The 17,240-nt window shown below is 57.1% G+C and overlaps 6 protein-coding genes across 6 annotated transcripts; 2 read left to right on the forward strand and 4 right to left on the reverse strand.

Annotated features, from left to right (window-relative positions):
- Positions 1 to 844: 844 nt before the first annotated feature.
- SPSK_04188 (allantoate permease) lies at positions 845 to 2,533 on the forward strand (the record flags this gene model as incomplete). The annotated part of the gene is made up of 1 exon (XM_016730999.1): positions 845 to 2,533. One exon carries the CDS (start codon positions 845 to 847, stop codon positions 2,531 to 2,533), a length of 1,689 nt encoding a protein of 562 aa, XP_016586209.1.
- A 263-nt stretch (positions 2,534 to 2,796) lies between these two features.
- On the reverse strand, positions 2,797 to 5,139 carry SPSK_04025 (uncharacterized protein; the record flags this gene model as incomplete). Its single annotated transcript, XM_016730838.1, has 1 exon — positions 2,797 to 5,139. The coding sequence occupies one exon, from the start codon at positions 5,137 to 5,139 to the stop codon at positions 2,797 to 2,799; it is 2,343 nt and encodes a 780-aa protein (XP_016586210.1).
- A 903-nt stretch (positions 5,140 to 6,042) lies between these two features.
- Positions 6,043 to 6,675, reverse strand: SPSK_04566 (uncharacterized protein; the record flags this gene model as incomplete). Its single annotated transcript, XM_016731369.1, has 1 exon — positions 6,043 to 6,675. One exon carries the CDS (start codon positions 6,673 to 6,675, stop codon positions 6,043 to 6,045), a length of 633 nt encoding a protein of 210 aa, XP_016586211.1.
- Positions 6,676 to 8,512: 1,837 nt separating this feature from the next.
- Positions 8,513 to 10,464, reverse strand: SPSK_04095 (ATP-dependent RNA helicase DDX6/DHH1; the record flags this gene model as incomplete). Its single annotated transcript, XM_016730906.1, has 3 exons — positions 8,513 to 10,168; positions 10,245 to 10,317; positions 10,421 to 10,464. The coding sequence occupies 3 exons, from the start codon at positions 10,462 to 10,464 to the stop codon at positions 8,513 to 8,515; spliced, it is 1,773 nt and encodes a 590-aa protein (XP_016586212.1).
- A 1,110-nt stretch (positions 10,465 to 11,574) lies between these two features.
- Positions 11,575 to 12,570, forward strand: SPSK_04442 (hsp40 co-chaperone; the record flags this gene model as incomplete). Its single annotated transcript, XM_016731249.1, has 1 exon — positions 11,575 to 12,570. One exon carries the CDS (start codon positions 11,575 to 11,577, stop codon positions 12,568 to 12,570), a length of 996 nt encoding a protein of 331 aa, XP_016586213.1.
- Positions 12,571 to 12,862: 292 nt separating this feature from the next.
- SPSK_04404 (arginase) lies at positions 12,863 to 13,954 on the reverse strand (the record flags this gene model as incomplete). The annotated part of the gene is made up of 2 exons (XM_016731211.1): positions 12,863 to 13,765; positions 13,853 to 13,954. The coding sequence occupies 2 exons, from the start codon at positions 13,952 to 13,954 to the stop codon at positions 12,863 to 12,865; spliced, it is 1,005 nt and encodes a 334-aa protein (XP_016586214.1).
- Positions 13,955 to 17,240: the final 3,286 nt, after the last annotated feature.

Below are 17,240 nucleotides of genomic sequence, written 5' to 3' on the forward strand. Positions count from 1 at the left end.
GAGGTGCTTGTAACTGTCCCGGTCAACGGCACTCTCCTTTTTGTTATCTCCCTCTTTGGCCATTCTTCTCCCCATCGTTTGACAACACCCTCTTTGTCAAAATGTGGCGCCTGTCAAAAAGCATTTGAATTGCAACGTTAAAGTCTTGTTTTTTTGCCTTGCATGTATTCATGGATGTCTGTTGTGCTTTGATCTAAGTTGGTCTACTCCGCACCCCAGTTGCCATGTTAATGCCGAGGCAGACTCCATGTTAAGATACCCCAGCTGGATGTCGTGGTACCCAGTGAGTGGAGAGTGGGAAGCCTAGTGCCCCAGCCTCTCTAGTCCCGCATCTTTATCTTTCTCACTCATCTTTCTCCACGCCATACGAATCGTACAGCAAGCGATCTCTTCCCCAGACGCCACCCAATCTCACATAGCCAAGCCGCAGCCCACCCCATCTCGGACTGCATTGTCCCACGGAGAACGGAAGATCTTTTGGAGAATGTTGTATTTCCTTACTGTCGATGGATGGCCTGCGACCTAGCCTTGATGCCACAAGAGAGAGTCGATGAGGTTGTTTCGTACTTTTCGGTTATCATTTTGTCTATCATTGGGGCCGAACGTGCCATTCGTAGCGCATACGACCCTATGCCTACAAATTAAAGACTATTCCATTGAATCTTGTCTGAACTTTTATTTTTGTGTTTCCCTCGTGTTGATCTTTCTACTGTCTTCCCTTTCCCCCGTCATCTCGTCTTGTCTGTTTCCATCACCCGCTTCCGTCAACAGACATCCCTTAAACCATCCAAAAGCACCAACACCCATCCATACGTACCAACGCACACTACCACCACCTCCTGCCATGGCCGACGCTCAGCAGAAGCCCGGCATCGAGGCCGTGGAGAACACCACACAGCCAGCGACCAGTACGACGGCGCCCACCAACCAGCTCGGCATCGAGCCCGCCCCGCCCCTCGACTCGCAGGGCCCGCGCAGACGCGATGCTGCCGGCGAGCTGCTCCGCAAGATTGGTGGGGCTAGCGGCGGTGAGCGCGTGGTTGTGTCGCCTGCCGACAACAAGCGCATCCTGCGCAAGATTGACTTGGTCATCTTGCCCATCATCCTGGTCGTTTATTTTCTGCAGGCCCTCGACAAGGCCACGCTGTCGTACGCCTCCGTCTTTGGTCTGATTACGGACACGAACCTTGTGGGCACGCAGTACTCGTGGCTCGGCTCGATCGTGTACTTGGCGCAGCTGGTGGCCCAGCCGGCCGTGGCTTGGCTGCTGGTCACGGTGCCCGTGGGCAAGCTCATCTCGACAGCTGTGCTGCTGTGGGGCGCCACGCTGGCCGCGATGACGGCGGCGCACAACTTCCAGGGCCTGATTGCGTCGCGGTTCTTTCTGGGCCTGTTCGAGGCCTGCGTGGCACCTTGCTTTATTGCCGTGACGCAAATGTGGTGGCGCCGGCGCGAGCAGACGGTGCGCATCAGCTACTGGTACGCCATGAACGGCATCACCAACATGTTTGGCTCGCTCATCACCTACGGCCTGGGCCACATCCACTCGCAGGTGCTGCACTCGTACCAGATCATCTTTTTGTTCTTTGGTGTCATCACGGTGGCCTTTTCGCTGGTCATGTACATCTTTATGCCGGACTCGCCCGTCGAGGCCAAGTTTTTAAACGACGCCGACAAGGTCATGGCCGTCGAGCGCCTCCGGCTGAACCAGATGGGTGTGCTATCGCGCGAGTGGCGCTGGGACCATGTGCGCGAGGCGCTGGTGGACATTAAGACGTGGTGCTGGACCGCCCTGATTTTTTCCATTAGCATTCCCTCGGGCGGCATCTCCACGTTTGGCCCGCTCATTGTCAAGTCGTTTGGCTTTGACTCGTTTGACACCATCCTGTTCAACATCCCCTTTGGCTTTGTCCAGCTCGTCGCGACGGTCGGCGGTGCGGTTCTGGCCACCTACATCCGCAAAAAGGGCCCCGTCCTCATCCTGCTGTGCCTCCCGCCCATTGCCGGCTGTGCCGTCCTCATGGCCGTGCCGCACGACCCGGAGCACCGTGCCGCTCTGCTCGTGGGCTACTATCTCATCTCCGTCTACCCGGGCATCACGCCCATTATCTATTCGTGGTCCGCCCAAAACACCGCCGGCGACACTAAGCGCAAGTGCACGACGGCCATCTTCACGATTGGCCAGTGCGTCGGCAATGTCGTGGGCCCGCAGCTGTACCAGACGACCGAGGCGCCGCTCTACAAGCGCGGCCTGCGCAGCAACCTGGCGCTGTACGTGGTGCTGATTGTGCTCACGCTGGTGACGATGGGCTACCTGCGGATCATGAACACCTTGCACGCGGCGCGGCGCTTGGCAGAGGGCAAGAGCGCGGTGATTCTGGACGTGTCGCTGTTCTCGGCGGAAGACGCTGACCGGATGATGCAGGAGATGGTCACGCAGGGCGAGACGGGCGAGACCGGTGCGCCGACGGGCGACCGGGCGTTTGAGGACCTGACGGACATCCAGAACAATGAATTTGTGTATGTATATTAGGCGACACCGGGATGGTTGGGTATGGGGGAAGGGGACAGACAGGAGCAGGTAGCGTATAGCATACAGATATCACAATTCGATACGGAAGAGAACAAATAATGAATTTTGACAAAAGAAAATATGTTAAAGAGTGATAAGTTGGCAAGAAAGACAAGAAAGACAAGAAAGACAAGAAAGACAAGTAAGACAAGAAAGGCAAGAAATGGCAGGACATGACGCAAAATACGCCGTACACCGTACACATGCAAACAAAGAATGCATCGTTACACGTCCCCTGCATCTTCTTCATCCAAGAAGCCCAGGCCACTGTCGTACCGCCGCCGCTTCTTGGTCGACCGGGGCGCTGCTTCCGTAGATGGAAGCGTAGACAAGGTGCCTTGCGACTCCGACGCACCTGTCGACGCCTCGGTCGACACACCACTTGTGCTCCGGCGACCAAACAGCCGCCGTCCCAGGGACATTCTCTTTTCCTTCTTGTTGGCGTTTGCGGCACTACTGCTGCTGTGGTCCTCGGGTGCATCCAGCAGCGCCTGCAGGGTGGCCACGGCCGCCTTCGCCGCGGCGGCGCGCTGCGTCTCGGCCGCCAGTCGCTCGGCCAGCGCCGCATTTTCTTCCCTCAGCTGCCGCGCCGACTCGTGGCCGCGCTGCTGGGCGGCCCGCAGAGCGGCGTCGCGCTCGCCAATCTCGCCGCGGAGCTCGTGGACGCGGGCGTCGCGGAGGGCCAGGGCCTGGCCGTGGGTGGCGGCGGCGCGGCGGGCCTTGGCCACGTGTGCTTGGGCGGCGGCGATGTCCTTCTTGGCGTCCGCCGCCTCAGCGGTCGCCCGCTGCACATCCTGCTCCAACCGGCTCACCAGCGCCTCGAGCTCCGCCACGTCGCGTGCGTAGCTGGCCACTGCGCCCTTGAAGCGGTCGACGGCGACGTTGAGGTCGGCAATGGTCGCCTCGTGGGCGGCAATGGTCGCATCCTTTGCCACGAGGTCGGCGGCCATGCCGTCCATGGCCTGCACGCGCGCGCCCAGCTGCTGCCGCAGGCTCCCCTCGAGGGCATGGTACTCGTCAATCTGGGCATCGGCGGCCTGGACCTGCTGAGCGAGCGCGCGCAGACGGCTCAGCAGCAAATCGAGGACGGCGGCGGCGGGCGCGGTGAGAGGCAGTTCAATCTCGCCGGGGGTGAGGTACTCGAGCTCGAGGCGGGCGACAATGTCGGAAGCGTCACGGGCGGCGCCAGAGTCCGACTCTTCTTCCTGTGGAGACAGCTCCTCCAGCGCCTTGGACAGGACCTCGAGAGCGGCCGTCTTGTCGGCGAGGGCGCGCACGAGGTCGGTGACCTGGCCGCGAAGGTGCTGTGTCTCGGGATCTGGCAGTGCCGCCTGGACATCCATGTCGACCATGTGAGAGGCCGGTGGTGGCTGGGGTGGCGAAGACACGGGAGACGCGAGGATGCGGCGGGTTGAAAAGAGGTGCATACGCGGCGTGATGGGCGTTGTCGGCGTCGTGGGCGCAGTGGGCATCCCCACTTCGGCATCGTCTGCCCATACAATGGGGCTCGTTGCCGGTGGCGTGGGAAACGACTGCGCAAACGACATGGCCTGCTGGCTGTCGTCCTTGTTGGCGGCGGCGTTCGGCTGCTGGCGGCGTGACCGGCTCGGCGTGCTGCACTGCAGCTCGGCCATGGTGTCGTCGCCAAAGAGGTCGGCACCGTCGACGTCGATAATGTGGGGGGTGTTGGGGTGGTCCACATCGGCCATGGCCTCGGTCATGTCGTCGTCGGCGTCGTCGTCAAAGCCATAGCCGTTGTCGACGTAGCTGTTGCGATCGGCGTAGTCGATGCTGAGGGTTGACGCAAACGGGTCGCGGGCGGCCATGGTCCAGTTGTGCGTGCGGTCGTAGCTGTCCATGGCCTGGGGCTGGGGCTGCTGCTCACTGGCCAACTGGCGGCGGAGCATGCTGACCTCCCGCTGCAGGGCCATGACGCGGTCGTTGTCCTGGAACACGGTGTCGTCGCCAGCGTTGCCCTCCAGCCGCTCAATCAGCTCGTCCTTCTCTGCCACCGCCTTGCGCAGCCGCTCGAGCTCGCGCTCGGCCTCGGCGGCCCTCTTCTTCTTTGCCTCAGCCTTTTCGGCGTACACTTTGTTCATCTCCTCGCTCAGGCCGTTCCGCCGCAGACGACGCTGGACGCGGCCGTCGAGGACCTGCCGCAGAGGCAGGAACGTGACATCCCCGCTGACGGGAAGGCCTGTCTGTAGAGAGGTGCGACGGATGAAGGGTGTCAAGCCAGTGGAACAGCTGCAGCCGGACGGCGATGACACAGGAGTGTCTGGGCTGTCCGATGCTGCCAGCCTCGGCCCTGGGTTAGAGAAACGGACGCGTTTGGACTTTGCAGTGCCATCGCGTTTCCTCGACTGCGGGATGCGACGACGAGACGGCGTCTTCGTCTGCCTGGAGGACGGCGTGGAAGGGCCAGAATCAACCGATGACGGAGAGGCCGTGGACATGGACGGCGTCAGTGGAGGTGTCGGCATGTCAGCTGGGGCACCATGATACGCGGCCGACAGCGAGGAGGTGCTGCGACGCGTCCGGCGGAGGGCAATGGGAAGGTCAGCCATGACGAAGGAGAGGAGGAAGACACGGCGATAGTGGGTTGGTGAGAAGGTGGTCACCAAGAGAAAAGGGGATAATTAGGCTGCAATTGAAGGAAGGAAGAGAAAAGAGGAAAGAGGAAGGAGCGAGGAGCGAGGAAGTGCGAGGAAGGAGCAAAGAAGAAAGACGCGTTTATGTAGTGACACAAACAACGAGAGAGAGAGAGAATATGACAACAAATGAGTAGACAAAGAAGAGAGACAGAATAAAGAGACAAGAGCAAAGGACGAGATCTGGAGACAATAACAAAGTAAACAAACCCGTCAAACGAGAGGGTCTCGAAACGGGCCCCGGAGCCGCGAAGAGGTCCACCTCCAGACGCGCCTTTGCACGACCTTGTTTCTCTGTCCCGCAGACGAGAGGCTCTCGCTTGTCGCCTTGCGAGTCCTTGCGAGTCCGCGGCCGTGTAAGTGGATCGCGTGTTTGGGTTTGCCAAGTGGTTTCTCTCTCGCCACTGTCTGCGGTGTTCGCTCGTGTTAGTTGAAGTGCTGTTTACTTTTGCCCAATCGAGGTTAGCGCGTTCTACACCAGCACTGACTTTAGAGAGTTACAGCGGGGCGCGGTGCGTTCAGGCCTGTCGAGCCCTATGCACAGGCGCCCATATGTGCCGCCACTGTCGTCATCTTTTCTGGCATTCTCAACCAGTCGTTGTCCACCATGCAGGGTTTGATGGGAAGCGGTGCCAAAACAGTGTTGATTGTGGTTTTGTGTCTATCTGTTGTCAAATGTGCATCCACCGGATTTTGGGTATTCATCTACATACGCGTCCATTTCCTGCTGCGATCATCACTGCCGTTGCTAACAAACGTCCTCTTGACGTCAGTTGTGCTCCCACTGCGCCCACTGCTCCTCGTGGTCGCCGCTACCGCTTACTGCGACGACTCAAAGTAGTTGATGCCCACCACCGCGCCCAGCCCCAGCTTCGTCTCCAGGTCGCCCACGACGAACCGCATCCGCCCCGAGCGCGTCAGGGCCGGGCCCTTTGCGGCCCAGCCCATCTTGGCACGGATGGCGGCGTCGTCCAGGCCCTCGGGCTGCTTGTAGAGCAAAAAGATGTAGCGGTGGGCGGCGCTCGGCGACGGCGGGCCGGGCTTGATGTAGTGGAGGGTGGGCGGCGTGGACGATGTGAGGGGGCGCCAGGCGGCGTCGCCGGTGGTGTTGTCGATGGTCAGATCAGCCTGGACGCCGTGCAGAATGGGGCCCAAGAAGGGAAACGACGGGAACGGCGCGTCCGGGTCGAGGGAGATGGCCAGGTACTTTGTGTCGGGCGCCGAGGTGGCCGCAGCGGCGGCCGCCAGCGCGAGCGCTGGCTCCGGCGTGGCCTGCACAGGCGTCACGTGCGTGCCGGCATTGGTCGCGTCGACCACCACGGGCGCGGCGCCGTCGGCCTGGCTACCAAAGGTCAGCCGCAGAGTGGCGGACGAGCCTGTGGAATTGTCCTTGCCCTTCTTTTCAAAGGCGGCGAACGCCGTCTTGACGGCTTGCGAGAAACGGTCGGCCATTGTGGGTGTAGATGCGGGTGGCGCTGTGATAACGATGAAAAATGGAAAGGAACGAAATGTACGGCAAACGACAAAATCCCTAATAGAAGAATGTGAAACTGGACGAGAGCCAATGCCATATATATCGTCGTTATATTACGGTAATTCCACGGAGCCACTTTTGTCGCTTCTTTCCTTTTGCGGCAAAGAGCTGCATGGAGCAAAACTCCGGGCGGAGACCTGACCATCCACGTCCCTAGGGCCCCGCAGCATTAGCTGACCGCTTCGGCACCGGCCTCTACAAAAAAGTCCGGTCGTCAAAACACAGTCAGCTTACTGGGTATGAATGCACCATCACCACCACAACCACGACTGCAACACCTCACTCTTACATGCGGCTGCACCAGCATCACCGGACCACGTCCACAAGTACACACGGTCCATCACATCCGCCCATACTACGCGTACATTGTCGGGGGGGCGTCGTCGGGGTACGACGTAATGGGCGGCTTGGCTGAGAGGTTGTCAAAGACCCAGGTGGCCGTTGTGCACGACGGTTCAGCCATGGCCCATGCCGCCGTGCGAGCGAGAAGGGCTGTGTAAGCTCGCATTGTGGTTGTGAGCAATGGCGATGTGAACTCAGCTCGTAGATGTGTGTTCGCGACCGGCGTAAAGCCAGTCGTGGAAATTAGTGCAAATCAAGTAGGACACTCGGACACACAGACAAGTGGTGTCCTTGTCGTAGTTGTACGCAGATCGTTTCAAGAGCCAACGCACAGTCCAGCCAAATCCGCAGAGTGAGAGAAAGAATAGTGGTTTGTATTGTCTGGTACGCTCGTTGCGCAACACACCCTGGAATCTATTCTAGTCGTTTGCAAGAGAGCTTTCCTGTCAAGAAAAGCCGTGTCTCGAGCACTCTCAAGCATTTTTAGTAGTTTTCTTTTTGTTTTTGGTTTCGTTTTCCTCCTCTTTTTCGTCTTTTCGTCGTCTCGTCGTCCCCTGTTTTGGTGGAAGCGGCACACGCAGGACATCGCTTCAACACGCAACACTTGCTTGTCGGTCCCTCGACATCACCGCCAACAAAGTCGCATACCACCGTCCATCTTTCCTCACCACTTCGACCGCGTTCCGCCCCAGCTCCAACAATCACCGTCCCGTTTCGTCTTCGTCTCCCGACTGCTTTGCCCTGTCGAACAAGGACAAGAATGCAATGCGCAACAAACAGGACAAAGTAGCATAAAAACAGTCAGAAATGCCGAGTCCTTTTTTCTCCCAACGCCGAGAACATTTGGTCTGTCTCCTCAACATCACCTCCAAACAGGCGGGAAACCAAATGTCCTATATCGTCCGTCCCAATAAAACCATCCTCCTCCCAACCGACAAAATCCTTCGTCCGACCATACCCTCGTATCCACAGGCACTCCTTTCCGTGAAAACGCCCAAATCGCATGCCTGGTATCTCCTGAGTAAAACAGACAAGAGAATGAAAAGGAGCAGATAAGAGTAGAAAGAAAAAAGTGAGAGAGGCGACAAAACAAAACGACGGTTAACACAGCAATAGATGGCTCTTACAAACATCATCATGACAAAAGGAAGACAACAGTGGAAAAAAAGAGTAGACAAATGAATGTTGCTGCCGTTACGTGCGCTGAATGCACCCGTTTGTTCGCCGTCGGGATAAAAAGAAACAGAAAAAGAACTGACGTCTCGAAAGAAGTCTGCAGCGACAGAGAAAGTCGAGGAGAAAGATGAACAATGCCGAGATAGTCGTAAAATGGGAGAGAATATATACAGTCGAAAGAAAGTCGTGTCGGAGTTAAAAAATAGGGGAAAAAATGGACACGAAGTTCGGAGCACATTACTGCTGGGCAGACGGTGTGCTGTTGCCCTGGACCTGACCCTGACCCTGACCGCCACGGCCACGAGCGCCACCGTTCTGGTGCTGGTTGTTCCTGTTGCCGCCGCCGCCCTGGTAACCGTTGTTACGGCCACGGCCGCCGCCGCGGAACCCGGAAGACTGGCCCCGGTTGTTGTTGTTGTAGTTGCCACGTCCACCACCACCATTGGCGTTGCCGCCATCACGCGACTGCCAACCACCATGTGCTTGCGGCAGGGACGGTTGAACCTGGCCCCTATGCTGCTGCTGCTGCTGCTGCTGCTGCTGTCCCGGGTATTGTTGCTGCTGCGGTTGCTGCGGCACCACTGGGAAGGGGTTGTGTTGCTGGAAGAGAGGTCCGGCCGGGGCGGACTGGTTCCCATTGCTTTGCTGCTGCTGCTGCTGCTGCTGCTGCTGCTGAGGAGGTGGCGCATGGTGTGGCGCCGGCTTGGCCAGCGTGGCAATGGGCCGCGGGATGCTCTCGGGGCTGTCGTAGACGTACAGGCTCTTGTCGATGGTCGCGGGGATCGCTTGTATTTCCGTGCCGAGGTCGCGCTCAATGTTGTACAGGTTCAGCCGGTCTTCCCAGTTGATCAGGTTGATGGCAAGACCCAGGTGGCCGTACCGGCCCGAACGACCGATGCGATGCAAGTAGGTCTCGGCGTTCTTGGGGAAGTCAAAGTTGATGACGACGTTGACGGCCTGGATGTCGATGCCGCGCGTCAGCAGATCCGAGCACACCAGGTTGCGGCACACGCCGTTGCGGAAGTCGTGGAACACGCGGTTGCGCGCCTGCTGGGCCATCTTGGCGTGCGAGTAGAAGCACGAGTAGCCGAGCTCCGTAATCTTCTTGGCGAGCAGCTCGACGCGGTTGGTCGAGTTGCAAAAGATGATGGACTGGTTGATCTGCAGCTTGGAGAAGAGTGTGTTGAGGCAGTGCACCTTTTGGCGTTCCTCCACGAACGCATAGTACTGCGTGATGCCGCGCAGCGTCAGCTCGTCCATTAGGTTGATTTCGTAGGGCGAGCTCATGTTCTTGTCGGAAAAGTCCTTGACGGACAGCGGGAACGTGGCGGAGAAGAGCATGACCTGGCGGTCCTTGGGATGGAACTGCAGCAGCTGTTCGATGACGGGGGTGAACTCGGCCGACAGCAGCTTGTCGGCCTCGTCCATGATGAACATGGGGCACTCGCTCAGATCGGCGACCCCCTTGCTAGCGAGATCCAGAATGCGACCGGGCGTGCCAACCACGATATGGACGGCCTCCTGCAGACGCACAATGTCGTCTCTCAGGCCAGTACCACCCGTTGTGACCATAACATTGAGGTTGAGGTGCTTGCCGAGCGTTTTGCACACCTGCGAGGTCTGCATGGCGAGCTCGCGCGTGGGCACGAGGATAAGGCATTGGATTTTGGAGATTTTCGGGTTGATCTTTTCGAGCGCGGGGATGACAAAGGCCGCCGTCTTGCCGGTGCCGTTCTTTGCACGTGCGAGGATGTCGCGGCCGGTCAGGGCGACAGGGATGCTCTCTTCCTGGATAGGGGATGGCTTTTCGAAGCCCGCCTCGAAAATGCCCATGAGCAGGTTGCGTTTGAGGTTGAACTCCTCGAACTCGAGGCCCTTTGTATTTGTAACATCCTGGTGGTGAAAAAAGAAGAGTGTTAGCTGTGGTCTTGCAGTCAGCAGCCGGGACTGTTGCGGAATAGACACTCACTTCAGTTTGCTGTCTATTGTCCCGCTGCGGCAGTTTTAGAGACTTCTTCCAATCGTCTTGCGTCGCGCCATCGCTGCGGGAAGGACAAGGACGTTAGCATGGGCGACTTTGGGATCAGGGAGGGGCATGGAAAAGCAGAGAAAAGCAAGGCTGTCCATGCCTGCTGGTGTACGCACGTTAACGTGGCCGACTTTAACTTTTCAACGAGCCCGTCGGCCATTGTAGCTCTCTGGTGTACAGGTGAAAGTGGAGGTAAGGGTTGCGTGGGAGAGAAGATCTCGTGAAGAATCGCTCAAGACAGAGGGAGGGAGCCTTTGTCGAGCGTTCGTCTGCAGTGTGTGTGGTGTTAAAGAGATTGTCGTCGATGCAAGTCAAGAGTCGTCTTGCCTGCAGGATCGTTTGTTGCGACTGGGCGTCGTGGTGCTCGTCAAGGCGAGATGATTATCGTAGATATCGGCTGGACTGAGGTGTCGGCCCAGTAATAGACGTCGAGGCCCCGTGAGTTGGTCTGTTTATTTGTAACTTTGTAGATTTTCTGGCTGATTCTTTCAGCTCTTTGGTAATAAGGGAGGCCGCTGTCGAGGCAGGCAGTCGCTGTTCGTCTGGTAGGCCAAGACTAAAGTCAAGAGACCTGTCGATCACGTCGATGAGAGTCGATTTAGATAGAGGTCAGAGGCAACGTAGGGTTCGCTGCGAGTCGGCAAAGGTGAGAGGTTGCAAGGAACGGGAGGGGTATCGCGAGGCTTTTTGAGGATACAGTGGCAAGCGTCCGAGGCGGAATGTCAAGAGTAGGGGAGGCGAGTAAGCTAAGAGAGCACAGATGTAGGACAAAAAATAAACGTAGCTTAGTTGAGATAGATTTCAGTCCAAAGGCGAAATCACAATGGTGGTTTTTGAGGCTGTGGTTGTGATGAGTAGAGGGCGGAAGTTGTGAGGTTGTGTTTTTTTTCTGTTTGCTAAACGGAAGGCTCTCCATGGCGGGAAAAATAGGTCTGACAGGTCAAAAGACGATCTTTCGGGGTGCTCGAGAAGCGGTGGGCGGGCAGGACGTTGCACGTGAATTGTGGGGATGCTGGCCTTGGTGGAAGGTGCGAAGAAGCAAGCCGGACCAGGCTAGTCGCACTTGCCCTCCAGCGCCCAAGGCTCCCACACTGCATTTCCGGCAGGTGGTGGCAAGGGCAATGACGGGTGGACGAGGGGGCCCACACGTGCGCACTATGGGAATGGCAACTCCGCACTTCTCATACGATTAAGACATGAACAAACATCGACGTTGGCTTTTGGAGCCTTTGTTTGCATCTCAAACTCGAATCGCTCGACATACTACAACATGGGCGCCTGTCCCTACTGCTGCAATGCCCGGACTGCGTTGACGCGGGCCCCGCGGCGGACGACTGTGGCGCCACTCGCAAGGTTATCGAGACCGTTATCACGACCCGTCTCCCGACGGCCCAGTGTTCGGCCAGACGCTCGTCCCATACAACGGACAACGTCCACGCGCGCCTATGCCACGGCCATCCATGACGACGGGTTTTTGCACAGCGACGATGGTCATGCGCACGGCCGACACCGGCCTCGGGAACACGGGTCCGACAGTCGCGGGGAGATGGCCCACCATACGTGGCCCGCGTCGCCCAACCCGACACCGTACGAGATTTTTGGCCAGCACAAGACGGCCGCGTACCAAAAGAAGCGCTTCTATGCCCTCGCCAAGCAGTACCATCCGGACATGCACCACGGCACGCCGGCCCACGTAAAGGGGCTGTCGCCGGCGGTGCGGCTCGAGCGGTACCGGCTGATTGTGGCGGCCAACGACATTCTGAGCCACGCGGGGCGGCGGCGGATGTACGACCTGTACGGCCAGGGGTGGGCGTCCCCGAGGGACCGAGACAAAATGAAGGCAGGCGGCGAGTACGACCACACGTGGCGGCAGCGCAAGGGCAGCGCGGCGTACAATGCGACGTGGGAGGACTGGGAGCGGTGGCGACAGGAGAACGGGGCGGGGCCGTCGGGGGATGCGGCGGGGGCCAAGCAGACGGAGCAGTTCATGTCCAACGGCGGGTTTGCCGTGGTTGTGCTCGTTCTCGTGTTTCTGGGCGGCTTTGGCCAGATGACGCGAGCGAGCAGCCACGGGGCCAGCATTCTGGCGAGGCGGGACGAGCACGACGCGGCGATCTCGTCGACGCTCCAAAGCCAGCAAGCCGCGATTGCGCCGCTGAGCCGCGCCGGGCGGGTGGACAGCTTCCTAGAGCGACGAGAGGGCTGGGGCACGTACGAGACAGCGGGGCTGCTGGCACAGTCGGATGCCCGACGCCGCGGCAGTTGAGGTGGTTGAGGCGGCTGCACATCGTAGACCACAGCACAGCACATACGTAAACGAGCATGTATGCTCAACCCACTGTACATTATCATTCATACAACGGCGTTCGGTTTTGAAGTCATTCTTGTCGACATTATGTAGTACAAACGAATGTTGGTTACGCTTTCAGAATTCATGTATCCTTTCTAATCTCTGATGTGTCATTAACCCATGTCCCATTCCATGTCTAGGTTGTCATTACCGTTCTCGTTCTCGCTTCTTGTTCACGTTCACGTTCTTTCCACTTTCACCTGCCTAATTATAACAGGCTCTCGCCCAGGGCGCACCGCACCAGCGAACACCCCGCACGCACCGTCTCGTGCGCACCCATATCCTGCTCCGGCGCCAGACTCGGGTTCACCTCGACGAGGTCCATGGCAATCAGCTGGCCCGTCTCGTGGACGCTCTCGCAGATGAAGTCACCTTCGCGCAGCGTCAGGCCGCCGCGCACGGGCGTGCCCGTCGAGGGCGCCCACATGGGATCGAGCGCGTCGACGTCAAAGGACAGGTGGATGGGCGTGTCGGAGCCAATGTGGGCGAGGGCCATCTCCATGACGCGGCCGATGCCGTGCTTGTCAATGTCGAACATGCTAAAGGCCTTGATGCCGTGCTCGCGCAGGATCCGCTTCTCGCCGGCGTCGACGTCGCGGAGGCCAATGTACACGAGCTTCGTGACATTGAGGCGGTGCTCCGGGCGCAGCCAGCCAAAGTAATCCTTGTTTGTGTCCGAGGCGATGCCGGTCAAGAACGCCACGGGCATGCCGTGGATGTTGCCGCTGCCGCTGGTCTCGGGGGTGTTGATGTCGGCGTGTGCGTCCACCCAGATGACGGCCATCTCGCCGCGCGGGCCCAGACGCTCGCGCGTCGCCTTGGCGGTGCCGGCAATGGTGCCGATGGCGATGCTGTGGTCGCCGCCCAGCGTCAGGGTCAGGCGGCCTTCGCGTGACTGGGCGTAGACCTGCTCGGCGATGCGCTCGGTGACGGCAGAGACGGCGCGCGGGTTTTTCATGCCGCGGTAGTCGGCGTCATTGGCAGGCACCAAGTCGGTGTAGAGGTGGACCTTGTCGTCGCCGTGCAGGGTGTAGCCGAGCTCGTCGCGCAGCTGGGTGAGCAGGCCAGACTCGATGAGGGCCGAAGGGGCAGCGTCGACGCCGGGTTTGCACTGGAACGGTCAGAGGGAGGGTCAAAAATGCACAAAATGTAAAAAACGTAATAATGAAATTAAAAAAAGGGAGAGCGAAGAACATACCTGTCCACCAGAAAAGCCGACAGCCACGACGCCCAGGTCGGACTGGTGGTCAAGGAACTTTGACGTCACCATGGAGGTTGTCATCTTTCCGTTGGTTGCCATTTTTGAGCGGCGAGAGGGAGAGCAAAGGTAGGTTGGGAAAAGAAGAAAATCAGATTTGTGAAAGGGGGCGAAGACGGGCGAAGACGAGCGACGACGTTGTTTGTTTTCTCTCAATCCGAGATTCTCAGTAAGTGTTCTCTGTTGTTGTCCCAATCCGGCAGCTGCGTGACGTAGGGCAGGGGCGATCGGACAGAATGTGAGGGGTGACAGAGCTTCGAGGCAACAAAGGTAGGAGCAGCTCGGGGAAAGAAGAGCATTGGAGGGCAATCTAGCTAAAGATTGTAAATTGATAGCAAACGTAGATTCTAACAAAAAGAAAGACACATGGGTTGCCCATTTATATACACATTGTCCTGTTTCCATTTCCCCTTTGCCCTGTTGTCGTGGTCTCTGCCTCGGGGGGCTGTCCTGCTGACCCTTTTTTCTTTTTCTTTTACTTTATCTCACCCTTCAGCTCCATTGATAAGATTGGAAATGCCAAAGAAGAATGGAAGAAAAGGAACGGAAGACGAGCCAAAGGAACAAAATGTCTCGTAAGAAAGGGCTGGACGGCCCCGCCAATTAGGTAAAGAGACTGGAAAAAGAGGCGGCAAAGGGGCGTCGACCAGAGGTTGAGCTTGGATCAGACGAAGCGAGCTATACCCCTAAGTGCAGGTGTGCCGACGCAGACAAGAAGGGGCGCATTTTGGCTCACCCAATGTGCCCCAAAGCACCACAAAACAGCCGACGCGGCCGACAAGGCTAGACCCCTAAGTGAAGGTATGCCGACAAATGAGCTGCGAGGCTATACCCCTAAGTGAAGGTGCAAGCAGCAGGGCCCACGGACATAACGATGTGCATGATTTTCTCTGACTGCTCTGCATGCTTTGTCTGCAACGTGCATTTTGCGTAACTTTTCTTTTTGTGCTTTCTGATGTAACTTTGTAGGCTGGTTCTGACGGACGGCGTTCTCTGAGGCCGCTTACCGTCGGGTAGGGAGGGGTCAGGCGGTGTTCCATGCTTTCGAGGGGGGTCACGTGCATTATATTTTAGCTTGCTGTGAAGCCTACGCCTCTCTCTGCCGCCGCTAATGCTCTCTCCGCAAAGTCCCGTGGCCTGGCTTTACGTAAATCGACAAAAACCAAGGCAGGATAAGCCTCGATGTGCACGAAACAAAGGCAAACGGCAGACCGTCTCTTATCATAAGGTCGAGTGATAACACGATAAGAGGATATGAGAAGAGCCGCTTGTGGCTGTGTCTCTTTTATCATTTTTCTTCATGTTGACAACAGAATAGTTGACATCTGTTATCGGGCACGAGGGACAACTCGAAGCTGTTATCTGGATGGAGGACAGTGGGTGCTGCACTCACTACGTCCGTCGTGAGGCTGTTCCATGTGGCATGGAGGTACAGGTGATTGGCCGTGGAGTTTGGCAGCGACATCATATAATGCTTTGGTCTTTTCTTTCCTCCGCACTCCGTATTTGCTCAAATGGGTCGTGTAAAAGGAGAGTACCAAGGACGTGACGTGAAAGGACATGACTACGAACAGACGGCTCAAATCGCAGCAGCTATCGAGTTGTTAAGACTCTAAGAGTAAGAAAAGGCAAGAAAAGTCAGAGAGCAAAAGAGAAAGTAAACAAATTCCTAACAACGCTTCGCTTCGATCAAGGGACTTGCCGGTTATGAGCCCTGCGCGCTTCCGCTGCACCTCGTCACTTTCATTTTTCTTTCTTCTGTTTTCTTTTTCTTTTCTGTTTGTGGTTAGCAGTGGCAGAGCGAGGGTCCAACTTGGTGCAACAGCCATCGCTATGCACGTTTGAGCAAACAGCAAACACGGCAGAAGCTCAAGTTAAAGCCACGTCCACTGCAGGCTCACCTCAACCTTCCACAGTCTGTATGTCTCTTGACGTGTTGAGGTCTGAGTAAGAAAACGAGCATACGCAGACACGACAGGCACAGTCGCACAGCAGGTAGCTGGTACGAACAAACGAAAGGCAGTACGACATATACACAGAGACACAATTTCGGGGACGCCGTCCCGGCCAAGCGATGAGGAATCCGCGCAATAAGAGAAGGGAAGGTCACAACTCGGTTGCATAATGCAGTTAAGCAGGGACTTTTGCAGAGACGCGACATGCAGGACCGGGACAGCACAACGACCTGTGACTCGGTGGCTCGGTGGCCAGCAAATGAGATACAACTTGCATGCACCGCATCACAGTTGATCATGACTCGCCGGGCGTTTTCTGCTCGTTTTGTGCATTACTATGATGACGAGCACAGCAAGACTCTGTAGGACAATAACCGGAAACAAAAGAACAAAAGAACTAGTAAAGTAGGGGGAATAAAAAACCATAAATAAAAATAAAACATGGCAAAGAAGAGAGAACAAGAAAGATCGGCTGCAAATACGAGGACGGCGACAGGGCATAACGTGGACATCAGCGGTAAAAGTCTTGGCTGACGATATGGACAGAGTTCGATGGGTCAAATGGGGTCCAACCAATTGAGCGATTGTGGTTTCGGGGGCAATGCTGAGGCTGTGGGGTCGGCGGACTGCGCGAATGAAAGGAAACAGAAACAATGGCCCTGTATTATACGACAATAGTGCGCTGGGATGTCGGAGTACGGAGTACTTCCGTCGCAGTCGTATTTTATGTCATTGGGTTTTCGTTGGCCTGCGTGATAGCCTATCAGCTTTGCATGTTTGTCTGCCGCATTGCGAGACGCGAAGATCGAGGTTGGAATACGAGAAACGAGAGATTGGTGTGCAGAATACAGAGTACAGGTACAACACTGGCGAGCACGGGAACCGGTGATGTGAAACTACAACATTCAACATATGACAGCTCGGGACGATGGAGGTGTGTCGATGGAGCACGCCGTAGGCACGCAAACGAGGCAAGAGGCAGCCAGTGTTGGGCAGCAAGTGCTACGGTGCAAGTCTTTCCTGCACGCGTGGATCGTAGTTGCTGTCTGTGGCTTTACATGTTGCACGACAGGCAGGCAACTTCGCAGGAAGGAGCGACTACGTGTCTGCCGAGGACAACCCGACGACCAACGACCAAACAACCGGTACACAAAAAGGGACGAATGACTAAAATAGAAACAAATCGCCAGCAAAAGTCCAAAAGTCGCCAAAGTCAGTTGCTGGGACGGTGTTTGCCTTGGGTTGGTTGTGGGGCAAAACGATCGACATGATGCTAGGGCGATCGGCAGGCTCACTAAGGGACGGCATACGGAGTACTCTCGTCCATTGACAAAGAAACAATAGTGGACGAGTCGGAGTCGGATTAGGTCAGA

The sequence above is a fragment of the Sporothrix schenckii genome, assembly GCF_000961545.1.
Source record: "Sporothrix schenckii 1099-18 chromosome Unknown Cont47, whole genome shotgun sequence".
NCBI lineage: Eukaryota > Fungi > Ascomycota > Sordariomycetes > Ophiostomatales > Ophiostomataceae > Sporothrix > Sporothrix schenckii.